The 16,970-nt window shown below is 43.1% G+C and overlaps 1 protein-coding gene across 1 annotated transcript in view; it reads right to left on the bottom strand.

The window, feature by feature from the left end:
* The window catches only part of LOC311108689 (protein 4.1-like), a 54,090-nt gene that overhangs the window by 27,801 nt on the left and 9,319 nt on the right, over positions 1 to 16,970 (bottom strand). Inside the window, exons 4-5 of the mRNA XM_084151407.1 lie at positions 8,163 to 8,267; positions 6,447 to 6,489 (exon numbers count right to left, since the gene is read on the bottom strand). Of these exons, the coding sequence (XP_084007533.1) occupies positions 6,447 to 6,489; positions 8,163 to 8,267 (148 nt within the window). The remainder of the gene's footprint in view (positions 1 to 6,446; positions 6,490 to 8,162; positions 8,268 to 16,970) is intronic.

Consider the following 16,970-nt stretch of genomic DNA (forward strand, 5'->3'; position numbering starts at 1 on the left):
GAGAGAGGCCTGTAATTATCATCATAGGTACACGTCAACTATGACAGACAAATTGAGAAAAAAAAATCCAGAAAATCCCATTGTAGGATTTTTAATGAATTTATTTGCAAATTATGGTGGAAAATAAGTATTTGGTCACCTACAAACAAGCAAGATTTCTGGCTCTCACAGACCTGTAACTTCTTCTTTAAGAGGCTCCTCTGTCCTCCACTCGTTACCTGTATTAATGGCACCTGTTTGAAGTTGTTATCAGTATAAAAGACACCTGTCCACAACCTCAAAACAGTCACACTCCAAACTCCACAATGGCCAAGACCAAAGAGCTGTCAAAGGACACCAAAAACAAAATTGTAGACCTGCACCAGGCTGGGAAGACTGAATATGCAATAGGTAAGCAGCTTGGTTTGAAGAAATCAACTGTGGGAGCAATTATTAGGAAATGGAAGACATACAAGACCACTGATAATCTCCCTCGATCTGGGGCTCCACGCAAGATCTCACCCCGTGGGGTCAAAATGATCACAAGAACGGTGAGCAAAAATCCCAGAACCACACGGGGGGACCTAGTGAATGACCTGCAGAGAGCTGGGACCAAAGTAACAAAGCCTACCATCAGTAACACACTATGCCGCCAGGGACTCAAATCCTGCAGTGCGAGACGTGTCCCCCTGCTTAAGCCAGTACATGTCCAGGCCCGTCTGAAGTGCATTTGGATGATCCAGAAGAGGATTGGGAGAATGTCATATGGTCAGATGAAACCAAAATATAACTTTTTGGTAAAAACTCAACTCGTCATGTTTGGAGGACAAAGAATGCTGAGTTGCATCCAAAGAACACCATACCTACTGTGAAGCATGGGGTTGGAAACATCATGCTTTGGGGCTGTTTTTCTGCAAAGGGACCAGGACGACTGATCCGTGTAAAGGAAAGAATGAATGGGGCCATGTATCGTGAGATTTTGAGTGAAACCCTCCTTCCATCAGCAAGGGCATTGAAGATGAAACGTGGCTGGGTCTTTCAGCATGACAATGATCCCAAACACACCGCCCGGGCAACGAAGGAGTGGCTTCGTAAGAAGCATTTCAAGGTCCTGGAGTGGCCTAGCCAGTCTCCAGATCTCAACCCCATAGAAAATCTTTGGAGGGAGTTGAAAGTCTGTGTTGCCCAGCGACAGCCCCAAAACATCACTGCTCTAGAGGAGATCTGCATGGAGGAATGGGCCAAAATACCAGCAACAATGTGTGAAAACCTTGTGAAGACTTACAGAAAACGTTTGACCTGTGTCATTGCCAACAAAGGGTATATAACAAAGTATTGAGAAACTTTTGTTATTGACCAAATACTTATTTTCCACCATCATATGCCAATACATTCATAAAAAATCCTACAATGTGATTTTCTGGATTTTTTTTTCTCATTTTGTCTGTCATAGTTGACGTGTACCTATGATGAAAATTACAGGCCTCTCTCATCTTTTTAAGTGGGAGAACTTGCACAATTGGTGGCTGACTAAATACTTTTTTTCCCCACTGTAAGTATCCAGACCCTTTACTCAGTACTTTGTTGAAGCACCTTTGGCAGCGATTACAGCATCGAGTCTTCTTGGGTATGATGCTACAAGCTTGTCACACCTGTATTTGGGGAGTTTCTCCCATTCTTCTCTGCAGATCCTCTCAAGCTCTGTCAGGTTAGATGGGGAGCGTTGCTGCACAGCTATTTTCAGGTCTCTCCAGAGATATTCGATCGGGTTCATGTCTGGGCTCTGGCTGGGCCACTCAAGGACATTCAGAGACTTGTCCCGAAGCCACTCCTGTGACGTCTTGGCTGTGTGCTTAGGGTCATTGTCCTGTTGGAAGGTGAACCTTTGGCCCCAGTCTGAGGACCTGAGCACTCTGGAGCAGGTTTTCATCAAGGATCTCTCTGTACTTTGCTCCATTCATCTTTGCCTTGATCCTGACTAGTCTCCCAGTCCCTGCCGCTGAAAAACATCCCCACAGCATGATGCTGCCACCACTATGCTTTACGGTAGGGATGGTGCCAGAATTCCTCCAGGCGTGACGCTTGGCATTCAGGCCAAAAAGTTCAAGCTTGGTTTCATCAGACCAGAGAATCTTTAGGTGACTTTTGGCAAACTCCAAGCGGGCTGTCATGTGCCTTTTACTGAGGAGTGGCTTCCGTCTGGCCACTTTATCATAAAGGCCTGATTGGTAGAGTGCTGCAGAGATAGTTGTCCTTCTGGAAGGTTCTCCCATCTCCACAGAGGAACTCTATAGCTCTGTCAGAGTGACCACTGTGTTCTTGGTGACCTTCAATCCTACAGACATTTTTTGGTACCCTTCCCCAGCTCTGTGCCTCGACACAATCCTGTCTCTGACCGCTACGGATAATTCCTTCGAACTCATGGCTTGGTTTTTGCTCTGACATGCACTGTCAACTGTGGGACCTTATATAAATAGGTGTGAGTCTTTCCAAATCATGTCCAATCAATTGAATTTACCACAGGTGGACTCCAATCAAGTTGTAGAAACATCTCAAGGATGATCAATGGAAACAGGATGCATCTGAGCTCAATTTCGAGTCTCATAGCAAAGGGTCTGAATACTTTTGTAAATAAGGTTTCTGTTTTTTATTTTTAATAAATGTGAAAAAATGTTTTCAAACTTTGTCATTATGGGGTATTGTGTGTAGATTCCTGATAATTTTTATTTATTTAATCCATTTAAGAATAAGGCTGTAACGTAACAAAATGTGGAAAAAGTCAAGGGGTCTGAATAGTTTCCGAGGGCTCTAACTCAAAATTATTAGTTAGTTTACAATTATACAATTTATGCTCCCCACATATAAAAACCACGACGACTGCCGGAAAGCAGTGAAAGCAAGATCGTAATTCCTATGACTCACAGTGGAGGAACATATTGCCTGTAGCCTACTGTACATGGTAAGCTGGTGCGCACTAAGTAGCACTTCACTTTTTAGTATAGAAAATGTGAGGATTTTTCTGAAATATTGACAACATAGACAACTACAGTCTTTATACAATAGAAAATCTAATTTTATAAATTACATGTGGAAAAACGTATTTGAGTGTGTGTAGGGTGGCAGGTACCAACGCGGTTAAGAGCGTTGGGTCAGTAACCGAAAGATCGCTGGTTCAAATCCCCGAGGTGAGTAGTTGGAAAAAAATAACATGTCGATGTGCCCTTGAGCAAGGCACTTAACCTAATTGCTCCTGTAAATCGCTCTGGATAAGAGCGCTTGCTAAATGCCCAATTACGCAAGTGAACAAGCGTGAACACGCTGGAATTAGAATGCGCGGTAGTAAATGAGAGAAAACAGACAGCCCGCGAGTGTCAACGCCATCAAGCACTTCAAAGTAAAAAGCAAGTCTATTTTTCTTGCGTTTACGCGAAGCAATGCTGATAAAGTGAGCTGATAAATTGCCAGTTTGTGCATGTTACATCTGGAATTGTGACAAGTATAGTAAACAATTGTATATTTAGTGTTTATAAGTTTAGCTGCCAGTGCCAATAATACATATTTGAAAACAATAACTTTATGCCTTCCTTTGTTGATTTCAAGAACAGGCATATAGCCTAGGCAGGCTACGGCTGGGAAACTCGATGAACTCCGTTCAAGAGAGAATATTGTTATGTGGAAAGAACGAGACTAGCTCAATTCTTTATAAACTGCTAGGGTGTATTAGCTACAACTCTCCTCACATAACATAACATAACTCTCCAACATAACAGGAGGCAGGTACTGTGGCTCCCATAGGACATTAACTAGCTCATACCAGTGACAAACCTAGCTATGTTATCGACATGTGGCAGTCCACAAAATCTAGCTCACTTATTTTGCCAGCTAGAAAGAAATAGCCACAAATTCATTCAGAAATGGAGGAAGAGGATAGCTAGCTATAGCAAGCTAACGTTAGCTGCTGCCACTTCAACAAGAAGCAACTGTGACCACATTGATCCTAAGATCCCAAAATAAACTTTAAATAAACTAAAAATCCACAATCCACCCCTCCAAAAGAAAGCAACGCCACCCGATCGGATCCATGACCAAAGCCAGAGCCACAGAACAACCAAATTGCAGCCCCCACAAACAGCATGAAAAGCACACTTTCCCACAGGCTTGTACCATCTATGACAACATCAGCAGTTAGCTACCAACAGCTGGCAGACATGTTAACATTTTGTTCGTTTTATCAGTGTTATTTGGATGGAAGACATGAGCTAAAGGTATAGCTAGCTAACATTAGCATAGAGCAGGGATGGGCAATTGGCGGTCCGCGGGACGCAGGCCTTCGGATCAATTCAGTCGGGGTACTGTTGTGAGTTACAATAGTAGAATACAAGGTGCAATTTCGAAGTTTGGTTGTGCATCAGCAGTTTCTCTTGTTATGTCAGTCACTGATAGTCCAGCAAAAACAATGTGGGATTGTTACATTCGTTTTGCGGCCAGTAATCTAAACTTGTTATCATGGTGAAAGTACTGGCTGGGGGGCCCCCATTGATTTTCTTAGTCATGGTGAAATTACTGGCTGGGGGGCCCCCATTGATTTTCTTAGTCAGTCACACTCAGATATCATATTAAAAACGGGAAACATTCCTCTCCACCCCATGGCAAAATGAGTAGAATTGCATGAAATTACTTACAAAATTGCTAAAACTAAAATGTTTTGCTTGCAGTGTGTGCGAGCCCCTGCGGCCCCTTATGATTATTTAATTGTGGCACCACCCCCATCAAAGTTGCCCATCCCTGGCATAGCTAGCGCTTTCATTTACCCAGTTCACTTCTATGCCAGTGATAATGCTCACGGCTGTTTGAGATGCTTTAGAAGCCACATTAATGGTAGGGACAGCATCCACTTTGAGAAGCAACTTCTTGTTGAAGTCATCCTTCCATTGTTGATAGCCCTGGAAGTCAACAATGGGATGAAATGTGCCCCCGCAGACTGACGAGTAGACGCCCAATTAGCCCACCTAATTTTAAAACGTATCCTACTTTGTATATGTTTTCAATTCACCATGTGACGCTGACCACAGGGCATTGTGGGATTATTTTTACCAAGTTAGAGATGAGTTGGAGAAAACCTCAAACCCAACATTTAGAACAACATTATAACAATTGATTTAAGTTTGTAATTTGGGAATGTTTTCTTGGGGTGCTCTAGGTTACTATTATATACGTTTCTGGCATTGAGAAATAGGTGCTACACTGCCTTTAAAGAAAATGGAGTGTGCCAATATCTACCATTTCACTGGATCCCACAGGCAGGCAGTGACCATAAACCCCTAGTGATCTCAGTTACAGACCTGGTAGTGAACTCTGCCTGCCCACAGACCTGAATCAGTCAAGTCAGTATAACAGTGGTCTCACTTATCAGCAAGTGCTCCAGATCCTTTGTCTTTATCTCACAGAGAGCAAACTGTGGCTGACAGTCAAGTATAGGGCATCTGTTCCTCACTCATTGATCCAAGGTGTTAAAGTAGTTCAAACAAGACAGAGATAAGGCTAGAAAATAGACATAGCTTTGGCTGCTGGACAGCCAGGTAGAATGGGGATTTCTTTGCTCACGGTCATCTGCTCTTAAATGTTCGACAATAACACATGAATCACTATCAGGCAGCACTCTGGGTCTTTTTTGCACCAGGCAGGGGTCCAACACATGAAGCAGCCTTCTGACTGCTGCATCTTTCAGAGGGAGGATCCCATTCCCTTTCTCGCCCCTGAAGGAGGGCCCAGCCCAGCCCAGAGACCCTGATCATGATGTAAACGGATACATCAAGCTAAAGAGAGAGAAAGAGGCCAGTTTTGGGCCGCTGTAGACTTTAACAGCAGGGTAACGCATCCCAGGCCCTGGACAGGAAAGTACCTCCGCTCGGAGCTGCCGTTCCCATGGCTAGAGTGAATTCCCTCCGGGGCATACTGTGTGTGTGTGTGTGTGTGTGTGTGTGTGTGTGTGTGTGTAAACGCCTGGTCGGTGTTACTGGCAGTGCTAAGTGCTCTGGACGTATCAGACTGGCGATGGGGGGGCGAGCATCCCCCTTCTCTCTGCCCTGGCCGAGAGGTTCAGCAGAGAGCAGCCTCCCTCCACTCAACACACGTCATCCCAAACGCATCCCCCCAGCCCCATCCAGAATTACTGCAATCCAGTGACCAGATGTGAAAAGAGCATGTCACCCCAGCAGAAGAAAAATAACGTGTATCTGCTCAAGATCCAGTAAATGTCAACAGTAACATTAGTTCTATTGGAATAGAGAGTTGGGGGATAGAATGATAGGGGTGCTTAGCTAGGGGAAATTATAGGGTATAGTGTGGAAGCCTTTCATTAGGTTGGTATGTACAGTAAAGCCAATTAGTGTGAACTCCGGTGGCCCTGTTACTTAATGAGACACTTCATACAGAATGTTTCAAAAGGTTAAAAAGCCACAACTTACTGCGGATCTGACGTTTGATCTCCTTTGTAGGGTCAAGCCAGCACTATAGAAGAGAAACAAAGGAGATATTAGCTTTGGTTTGAACAAGTATACAGAAATTCTAACACACAGTATCTTCCCTGTTGAGTAACCATGGTGATTGACAACTCATGTTAGAAAAATGCAGGCAATATTTTTATTGTAAAAGCGTCCATATTGCAAATAACTACTTGGTAAGACTATACCACCTAAACATAGAACACTAATCTAAATACACTAGGCCTTTTTTATTTCCCTTCTCAAATACTGTAGTATATCAGGTATGTCAAGAAAATCCTAAACATGACACAGAAGGAAGCATTTGGCACAGAGCTGCTGTAAAGAGCTAAACTCTCAATTTGGCACCAATCCAGACTCCAGACCACTAGACAGACACAACAAAACTAGCCATGGTTGTCATTACTGGTCTGATCCCTGAACTGCTGTGCACCACTTTCATATAAACGAACACACATGATGAAAACACATTCCACTAAACTACAGTCTAGCCTCTTCCCTCCTCTCCACCCCCCGCCCCTGTGGCTAGCCTGCAGTTTCCAGTGTCAACGTGGAACTAAGCTCAGCATTCTCTCCCAACAGTCTCCCTCACTGACTGATCTGGAGCCTGCAGACAGACTGTGGAGCGTGTTGACTGTCTGTCATTATGCTCCAGTTACAGTGTGCAGGCTAGAGTTTAACATCCAGGCCCAAAGCCATAAGATGTGAGGAGGATACGGTCTGTGAACAAGGCCTGGTTTCAATTGCTATTTTAAATCATTTTAAATACTTTAGGTGTGCTTGATTGATTGGCTGTTGCAATGGAACCAATAGAAGTCCCAAAAGTGCTAATCAAATAGTATTTGAACCAGTGTTGGGGTCAATTCCATTTCAATTTCAATCAATTCAGGAAGTACACTGAAATTACACTTAGGCCTATCCTCAATGCTTTTCAATTAGGAACATTCTGAATTTGAATTTTGTTTACTTTCTGAATTGAAATGGAATTGACCCCAACACTCATTTGAACCCAGGTCTTCTGTGAAACAGGCCTGCTTGGCAGTGGGCGAGAGCAGAGGAACTTTGGACTGAAGTTTGTGAGCGGAGCCTCGTTTGTCTCCAACCAGTGATATTACAGAGCTCCCCAATAAACTGTGTCCACAGAGATATGGAAAAGAACTAATGTTATTCCCTGGAAGCATATCTGGGTTCTCTGGAGGTTTACTGCACACTTCAGTCATCCTGTGAGGATGGGCTGGACTTAGTACACAGTGAAGTACTTTATCATCCATCTGAGTTTCAAGAATCACTGTTGGTTCATTCAGGCCTTTGTTAAAACAATCAATTATATGGTCTATTAGGCCCGCTGAAAGGTTTGGAATGTCTATTGATCATGAGGGATATTATGCGGTTGCAGTTACAAGTCAAGCCATTAGTCATTGTAGTAGAATAAAAGTCTAGCTAATTATTTAATTGAGGAACAATTAAAAGTTTTAGGACATAAATGCAAAAACATCTGTGCCATTAGGCGAGAATGTTGTTTTATGAAGTAGTTAGGTCTAAAGTAGTACTGGTACTTCAGAAACAAAGCATACTTTAAAAAAATTAATGGATTGGAAGGCTTTTGTCATGTGTTCCCTGTTCTGGAAAAGCCTATCTTACTGTACATGTAAAAAATAAAAAATAAAAAAAAGACTTTACCGTCTGGTCAGCGTTGTCTTTGTAACTCAACCCAAAGTAGTCCTTCTCCAGTAGGTTCAGGGCTTCACACACTTTGAAAAACAGGTACTGGCCTTTCGCCCGTTTCTGCAGAGTGACGGAAGAAAAAAGAGAAGAGAATGAAAATCATGACACTAATCATAAATTATAAAGAACAGTTGACATTTATATATAACGACCTACAACAGCAGCGAGGCAGATTATTTAGAGAACTGGGCTCGGGATAAATATTTCTAACATCATTCCTCATGAATTTCATTTAACGGAAAACGCTCTTACAAAACTTAAATGACAACCTTAAATTACACAATTCATCTTTCACAGTTCGTTACGACAGGGTTCATTTATGTGGCTCATGAACACAACAGCTGTATGGTTGTGTGCAGAAAATGTCAGATAAACTCGAGAGAATGCACTCCCCCGGGGTATCTCTTGGGTGTGAGCTGACATTTGCCCTGCAGACAGACAGACAGACATGCAGCAGTTTGGGACTGCTTGGCAGCTCTCTTCAGCTGGCCCTGTATTCACCTGCACAGCAGAACTAGACACAGTATGGGCATTACAGGAAAATCCCCACAGAAGCCCATGGATTGCGTGATCACTGCATATTGGTCCTTTGACACTCATGGAATGAAGGAGCAATTTGGGATGAATTGCATTGTGGACAAAAGGGACAAACTCTACCACACACTACCTCCTCCGGGTAACACATTGCCTCGGCCGGAGGGACAATAACCATAAAAAGTCCACAAAGGACAATGACACTGCATTCTAGACAGAGGGGGATGAAGGGAAAAAGAAAGAGGGCTGTGCATTTGTGTTTCTCCTCCTTGGGAGAGTTGAGACATTTAAGGTATGCTGGTATCCAGAGAAAGACACTGTTGAGGCTTTTTTAATGCCTCTTTTCTCCTCTCTCTGGCAACAGACACTGTTACATGAGATAGTCTGCAGAGAGAGAGAGAGCGAGAGAGAGCGAGGGACAGAGAGAGAGAGAGAGGGACAGAGAGAGAGAGAGGGACAGAGAGAGAGAGGGACAGAGAGAGAGAGGGACAGAGAGAGAGAGAGAGGGAGAGAGTGAGAGAGGAGAAAAGAGAGGGCTAGAGAGAAAAAAAAGAGACCATCAGCAAGCAGCAACATCTTATCAGCTGGGAGGCAGCAACATCCTGGTAGCCAGAGGAATGCAGCCCTGAGAGACATGATTTGGCACCAGGTGGATTCTGAGTTGTGTGTGTCTAAGGTGTTGCCTTTGTTTGGTTTCAAATAAACCTCTTTACACATGACCTTGCATCTTCCGCCATGGCACGCCCCTCTGCGCTACATATTGACCAATCAGAACGGGAACTGTCATTGTAAATAAGAATTTGTTCTTAATTGACTTGCCTAGTTAAATATAGGTTAAATAAAATAAACAGAAGGCTGATGGGGAGGACAAATGTTCAGGGCCAGCTCTTTCTACTACTAAAGCACTTTAGTGCTGACTGGTCAACAGAATAAGTATTGTGGCCACACAGCAAAATGGATTTTACACACGTTTACTATTGATAATGCGGAAGACATGCCTTGGAGTACATTAGGCAGCACTGTAAAAAACAAACAACATAAAAAACAATGTCAGTTCGCTCATTAGGCAGGAGATTTCAGATGCTTCAAATTGAATCTTGGGTTACAGTGCAAATGCAATGGAATAGGTCTGTGCCCTAGCTGATAATTGTGTCTGACCGAGAGAGACTGCAGCACAAGCAGAATAGTCTTGATATGAATTACTGTCTCCTGCTCCGTGTCATGTAATTCCCAATAAAATGTTTGATGGCTACATCTCATTGGAACGAGAAAAGCAACCTAATCTTATTGGTGGCTGTAAAAGTACAGAGTCACAGACGTCAGGTATTAGACATTCCATCCATATAGGCTAACACAGTCTCTTACAGCCTTTTCAAAAACATCACAACGTTATTTACGCTATGTTCAACTGGAGGTGAGGTAAACACATATGACCCAAAGCCCCACGGTGTTGTTGAGGTAGATGCTCCTTCCTGAGGGCTGTCGTTACCGAGTCAACGCTCCATGGAAACAAACTTTGGCAAGGGAGGCAGATCATCCACTATGGGTCTCTATGGACTGAAGCCATCCGTTACAGAGGTGGAGCTAGGCCTATGCTACGCTAGCGAGCTACTAGCTAGCCTCATTAGGATTCTTCCATTGGCCAGCGCTCTACAGTGCAGGTCGATTAGCTCAGTCATTAACATGCTAACAGAAGGCACTTCAGGACCAAGGGCTTTGCCCTGTCAGCTTTAGCCTTGGAAGCAGCGAAGAGTAGAGGCCACAGCAATAGTATTGCCTCATTTGCAATCACATGCCAAGCGAGTTTGCGTACGTTTTACGACAGTGTTTGTGTGTACATTCCCTATGCATGCGCGCCAAGCTTTGACTTGACAAGTTGATGATTAACCTGTATTTTTTATCTTTATGGTGTAGACAGAGCACCAGAAATCTTCTTTGGGAACATAAAGTCATGCTTTGGCACATTACAGTAAATGAGTGGTTGAATTATGAATGCTAGCGAGTTGCCCTGAAAACACACAAAGTGTGTTCAATAATGCAGCGGTGCAGGCGATGATGCATACCGTGCAATGTTCAATTGTCATACTGAACCAAGCTGAACCAGCCCACAGAGTAAAATGGTGGCACAGCCAACAATACACCCAGTGAGGAGGACTAGCAGGCCAAGTGGAGATGGGTTAGAGCTGGGTGCAGGGCTGCAGCCTAATTGAAATTGGCGGGTTGGAATAAGCAAAAGGCCTGGGCTGTCTGCTAATGATTTAACAGAGCACATGGTTAAACGGTATAAAGGCAATGCTACCAAATACTAATTGAGTGTATGTAAACTTCTGACCCACTGGGAATGTGATGGAATAAATAAAAGCATTTCACATTCTTAAAATAAAGTGGTGATCCTAACTGACCTAAGACAGGGAATTTTTACTAGGATTAAATGTCAGGAATTGTGAAAAACTGAGTTTAAATGTATTTGGCTAAGGTGTACGTAAACCTCCGATTTCAACTGTACGTATCGTGAGATCCCTGGCAATTCCCAGCCCTATGATTCCTATAAGGACACTCAAAGGGTATACCTCAAAAGGCTTTTTTTAGATTTGCATCATAAAAAAACAAACAGTCCCAAAGTAGGCCTACACATTGTCCTACTACCAAACTAATGACAGATTTGGCCAAACATCTAGGCCTCATTAAACACTGGGAATCTACACGGAAACCCAAACTGCTTCTACTCATTTGGCTTTATGGGAGCATTCCTGATGGTCTGGATATTGTTTTACAATCAGAGAAGGGACGGTTCCGTCTCTGGGGCATTAGAGACAGGGTGGGAGAGAGGGACAGGGTGGGGAAAGAGACAGAGGGGAGTGTCTGACTCAAGAATCCTAATATCCAGACGTAGTTTTATAATTTCCCATAGGCTTTTAGAGAATCAGCTTGAAACACTCCACCTCTTCTTCTCCAACATGATGAGAATCAAATCCACACGCAGAAAAATCTAGAAAATGGTGGGGAGAGAATGTGACAGACAATAACCCAAACACCCTTAAAAACCTTTTGGTTCCTATCTGCCAATACAATGTGTCTGCATTCACTGCAGAGAGAGAGGTGTGTATGTGTGGTGTGATGGTGAGGCTGGTCTCTCTGGATCCCCAGAGCTCTCGGCTGTTCCAGTGGATTAGACTCAAACGTGTCCATGGGGACTGGAGCCCTAATGCTCGCTGAGCTGGATGGCTAAATAATGCAGCAGGACTCTGTAGCCAAGCAGAGTGCAGTGGAGGCAACATTGTACTGCACAGAGCCACGCCATTGGCTGAAGAGGAGAGGACCATGTTGCTGCACTGTCTGACTGTGCCCCTCATCTCTAATGAGCCCCAGACGCCATTACTGTTTGTTGACACACCAACATATTACGGTTTCATCACTCTTATATTGCAAGGCACTCACAAAGCATGGGAAAATACTGTATGCGTGAGGACAAGGATGTACTGTACCTTGAGTTGCAAGGCTTTGTCAGAGTGCATGAGAATCATGCTTTATGTAGTGTGTTTCTATGACAGCTAATGCAATAGACGCTAGCTCTCTTGCTGGTACTACAGAGTGAGTGGAGATGGATTTATAGGCTAGTCCTCTTTAGATATGCATCAATATTATTTTCCAGTACACTGACATTACAGAAAGGGTTGATTGATGGAAGATCAATAAAGTAGGAGACAGGAGTATGAAGGATTGGATAATCAGAGCGTCGTAGTCATTAACCTGTGGCCCAGTGCCCAATGGCGCCTCATGCCCATAACACCACACACACGATGATCCCTCTCTGGATCACAGGCCCATCCCACCAGTGGATCCACTCTACAGTCAGCAGCCCAGACCCCTGGATGAGCAGGAGGAGAGAGACGTATGAGGAAGAAGAGGAGGAGAGAGGAAGAGGAGAGGGGAGGGAGGAGAAGGAGAGAGGAGAAGGGAGGAGAAGAGAGGGGGGAAGAGGAGCGCGCCGCCCAGGCTGCAGTCTACCAGAGACACCTCAATGCCCCACTGAGTCCTAAGGGCTCGGTCTGCCTGGCCTGGGTGCTACACAGCCCAGCAGAGAGACGGGTAGAGAGACCCAGATAGCCTCAGAGAGAGTTCCAGCAGGTACCATTCTGCACTGGTTTCAGTGTAACTTCTCAGGTTAGAGATAATAGAGAGTACCTTGGAGTCAATCAGAGAGAGAGTAAACTCAGGCTGTGCTATAGTTTTTTAAAGAGTTATAGCCCTTATTTGGCATTGACACTAGCTATCAGTTGCATGAAGATTAAGGAACTAAACAACAAGTATGAGAGAAACCTATAAATCATTTTTAGAAAGGGAGACCGTTGAGAATGTCCGAAGTGGCCCTAGTGTGTTACCATGAGATGTCATTGTTTTCCACTGAGGGATACTGTTGCTTCTCCCCCCAAAATGAAGGTTCATCTCTGGAACGCTTTGTTGTCCTCGTTCATTTTCTAAACGCTCCCAGATAGACTGCAGTGGAGGAATTACATCTCATTATAAATTTGCCACTGTCTTCTGGCTGAATACTCCCCAACAATGGCATTTACTGATGCCTCAGCTTTTCTGAAACTGCGAACAAAGCTGTCCCTGTTCAAACATCACTGTGCACTGAGCAATTAGTGTTGGGCCCCATTCACAAACTAAACCTCAATCTCAAAACGCATGTTCAGCGGCCCTGGGATCCACCATTAACACTGTCTATCACACAGTGCAACCATCTCTAGCCTCAGATGGTAAAATGACTAGCCTACACATGAATAACCAATGAGACAGTCAAAAGCAATAACATAATAGATCGGAGCCTGGTGAGGTAGACTTAAGCAACCGCTACCAACTAGCTTTAACACTTGACTTGTAATTATGAATAGAGAAGCTCCATCCATCCAACTGAGTGGATCATTGGATCACTGCCCTCTCTCTGTCTCTTCTCCCTTCCTCTAGTATTTTATATGTAGAGATAACTGGCTAACTGACTGGAAGATATGATGACTGGTTATGAGTTTGCAGTCTGGGTTGGTTGGTTTGCCATTTGTCTGAGGGGGGACAGCAGATGCTACAGGTTTAATCTGTGGGGGGCTCAGGACCCCCCGCTAATCTGCCCTGCCCGTGGAGGTGGTGGGCTTCAGAGAACCAGACGAGAACACCAGACAAGCCCCCGCCGTGCACCCTGCTTTTACCCCAGCCAGGCCCTGGGGCTTGGGCGGGGTGTCACCCGCCCCAATCCCTCCAACGTCCATCATGTCCTGGTCAGGGGCTAAGGGTCGGCCCCCTCAATCAGCTCATTGGCTGATCGTTTACCCACCTTCATCAGCACGAGCGCTTACCCCAGTAGTGCATTACATCAGTGGTTCCCAAACTGTGGGGCGTCAGACATTTCCAGATCAACTAGCCCATGTCAGCTAATGTTTTTTCGCTAGGTTTTTCCCACATTGATTTTGTTGTAATGTTTGAGTCACTCAAATATAACAGGAATACACATTAGACATCGCAAAATGTATGGAATTGCAAGAAAATTAGCTTTAAAACTGCAAAATGTTCTCTCCACCAACAAGAGGAGTGTGAACTGCTTGTGTTACGTACAGTGCACAAGATGTTCCCCAATGCTGGAAGGGGAAAGTTTGGGAACCCGCGCATTACTCCCACCCATACTCAGGCTTCACGTGCATCCGAGGGCATCCAGCTCTCCACCAGACACAGGCCCAGTCCAGTCCAATGACCTCCCAGTCCTAGATACACAACACCGGTCATTCCACCCACATCACTCAAACCCATGGAAGAACCCAAACGGAGCCAGACTTAAAAACGCCAGCAGCAATTCTCTTAGATTGTTCATTTAGAGTGAATTCACTGCAGGGGATGGTGCCTGCAAAAACACATGATGTAGGCTATTTACTTCTCATCATCCGACAGTACATTAGTACGCAAATGAAAATAAACTTGAAGGCAGAAGTGATGAGGGGGAGTAACAACATGGAAATTACACACTAAGGAACTTGATCTATGGTCCAATGTAGTGAAAGCTAATTCACCTGCTTTGCACAACGGAATCTAATAAGCAACCATGCTAATTATTACCTGGCTCAAGACCAACAATAATAATCTATTGCACTCCATAGATGGGCCTAAATCTACAATAAATCCTTTAATCTGGCTGAGATTTAGACCTACCAAACACAGTATTAGCAACGTCACTTGTGTTGTCATGGTCCCTGAGAGAAGCAGAGTCAGCTAAATGGTTAATCTCAACTCCCTGATGTTCCCTTCTCTCGGTACTCTCCTCTCCCTGCTGTGTGTCCTAGTTAGTCGGGTGATTCTTATGAAACCAGTTTTTGCCATGGCAGTAGCAAATTGAGTTAGAAAAATACGATGCATCTGCAACAATCAACTGGCACAGTGTTTTCTTTTAAATAAATGTTACATTTTCATCTGAATTTTGTACATTTTCAACCCAAATTCTCATTACCGAAATGTGTCCGGATTAAATTCGCAGGTCATTTTATACAATTTTACTTTAGAAAAACCTAACTTATTTGAATAAAACACCAGATATGTTGCTGTTGTTTGTCCATAAACCATAAAAATAGTATCTGTCGATAGTGTTTCTCGTTACATTAACACTTTATGAAGTTGCTGTAAAAACTAAATCGTAACAACAAAAAAATCACCCACGAATCATCATCTAGAGGAGTACTCCTTAGATGAACACAAGTTAATTTAATTTCTTCACTTATATGCCTTCAAAAACGAGGATCTTATTCTCAAATTCCCCCTTTACGATGCTTGACCTTCTCATTACCTAAATGACTAAAAAGCTCAAATTGGGAAAAACTTAGAGAACCATTACCTTAACAACATGGAGGCATGAATGGGCTTTAGTGATGTGGTCAATTGCTTGCCGACTCGTCATGGCGGTCTCCTATTACTTCCAGATTGAGCTAAGGGCCTCATTACAGATATAATTTACTTAAAACCCCCCATCTGGAGTTTGTGTTTCAGTAAAGAGCAACCCCGCAACTTAAAGGAGGATATCCTCCATTTTGACATGTGTACCTGTTTTAGCATTTACCTACACTGTAGTTTGATAGCCCAAGACAGTTTTTGGTCCATATCCCACCTATTTAGATACTTTATTGGCATATCATGTTATGCCACTTGCCCATAGGATACCATTCAATTTAGAAATACATCTAAAATACATGAGAAGGGCTTACCAAAAAAAAAACATCAAAATAACTAATTAGAGGTAGAAAGGATTGGCGCACTCAAGAACAACAAAAAGAAGCAGAGATTGATTTATTTTTGCTCACTTCAATTCCATTGTACAGGATGCGAACAGGTGACTGACATTTCAATTTTAATCTGACGTCTTCCTGCTGTCTCGAGGAGGACGTCAGCTTGACGTCGAAACGTCAGTCACCTGTTTGCATCCTGTACAATGGATTAAAGTGAACTAAAATAAATAAATATTTTCTAAAAAAATTTGAGTGCTCCAACTCCTTTCTACCTCAATTTAGTCCTTTGGATGTTTTTCTTGGTAAGCCCTTCAGGACTTTTGTCATTGTTGTTGAGCACCCCTCCATTCCTTTGTTTTCTGAAGCGCAAAGGCCCATCTGAACTCACATCTAAAATACCTTAAAACCACTCATATTCACATCCTAATACACCAATAGTGGCTGTAAAGACCATGGAGAAATTACTTTTTTCCACCTCCAAAATCATTACCGTAATGCACCAATATTTAGGAGATATTAGGAACAACAAAATGTATACTTTAGTAATTTTGGCTTAATCTGATAGTGTGCCTTTTGTACATCAAAATAACATGAATACACATGTAATTATGACTAAAAAACTAGATTCAGAAAAGGTTATGAGAAATTCCTTAATAAATGTTTATAATTAAATGTTTTATATATTTGTTTGCAGTGTTAAGTTTAACTCAGTCCTTTTCATTAGGTGAGCTAAAAAAGCTTTATTAGCAATTGATTCGTTTATAACTTTTTGGGACGAAAAACTGTTGCGGTAATTATCATTTTTTCGAAATTGTGGTAAAATGCATAATATCTCATCAATAAACAATAATAATGAAACCGATAAATACAGATCATAATCTTAGTGCTTCAAGAGTAATTACGGTGGAAACGATTAAAATAAATAAATAAATATATACAGTGAGGGAAAAAAGTATTTGATCCCCTGCTT

Source organism: Coregonus lavaretus, assembly GCF_964263955.1.
Source record: "Coregonus lavaretus genome assembly, chromosome: 33".
Classification (NCBI taxonomy): domain Eukaryota; kingdom Metazoa; phylum Chordata; class Actinopteri; order Salmoniformes; family Salmonidae; genus Coregonus; species Coregonus lavaretus.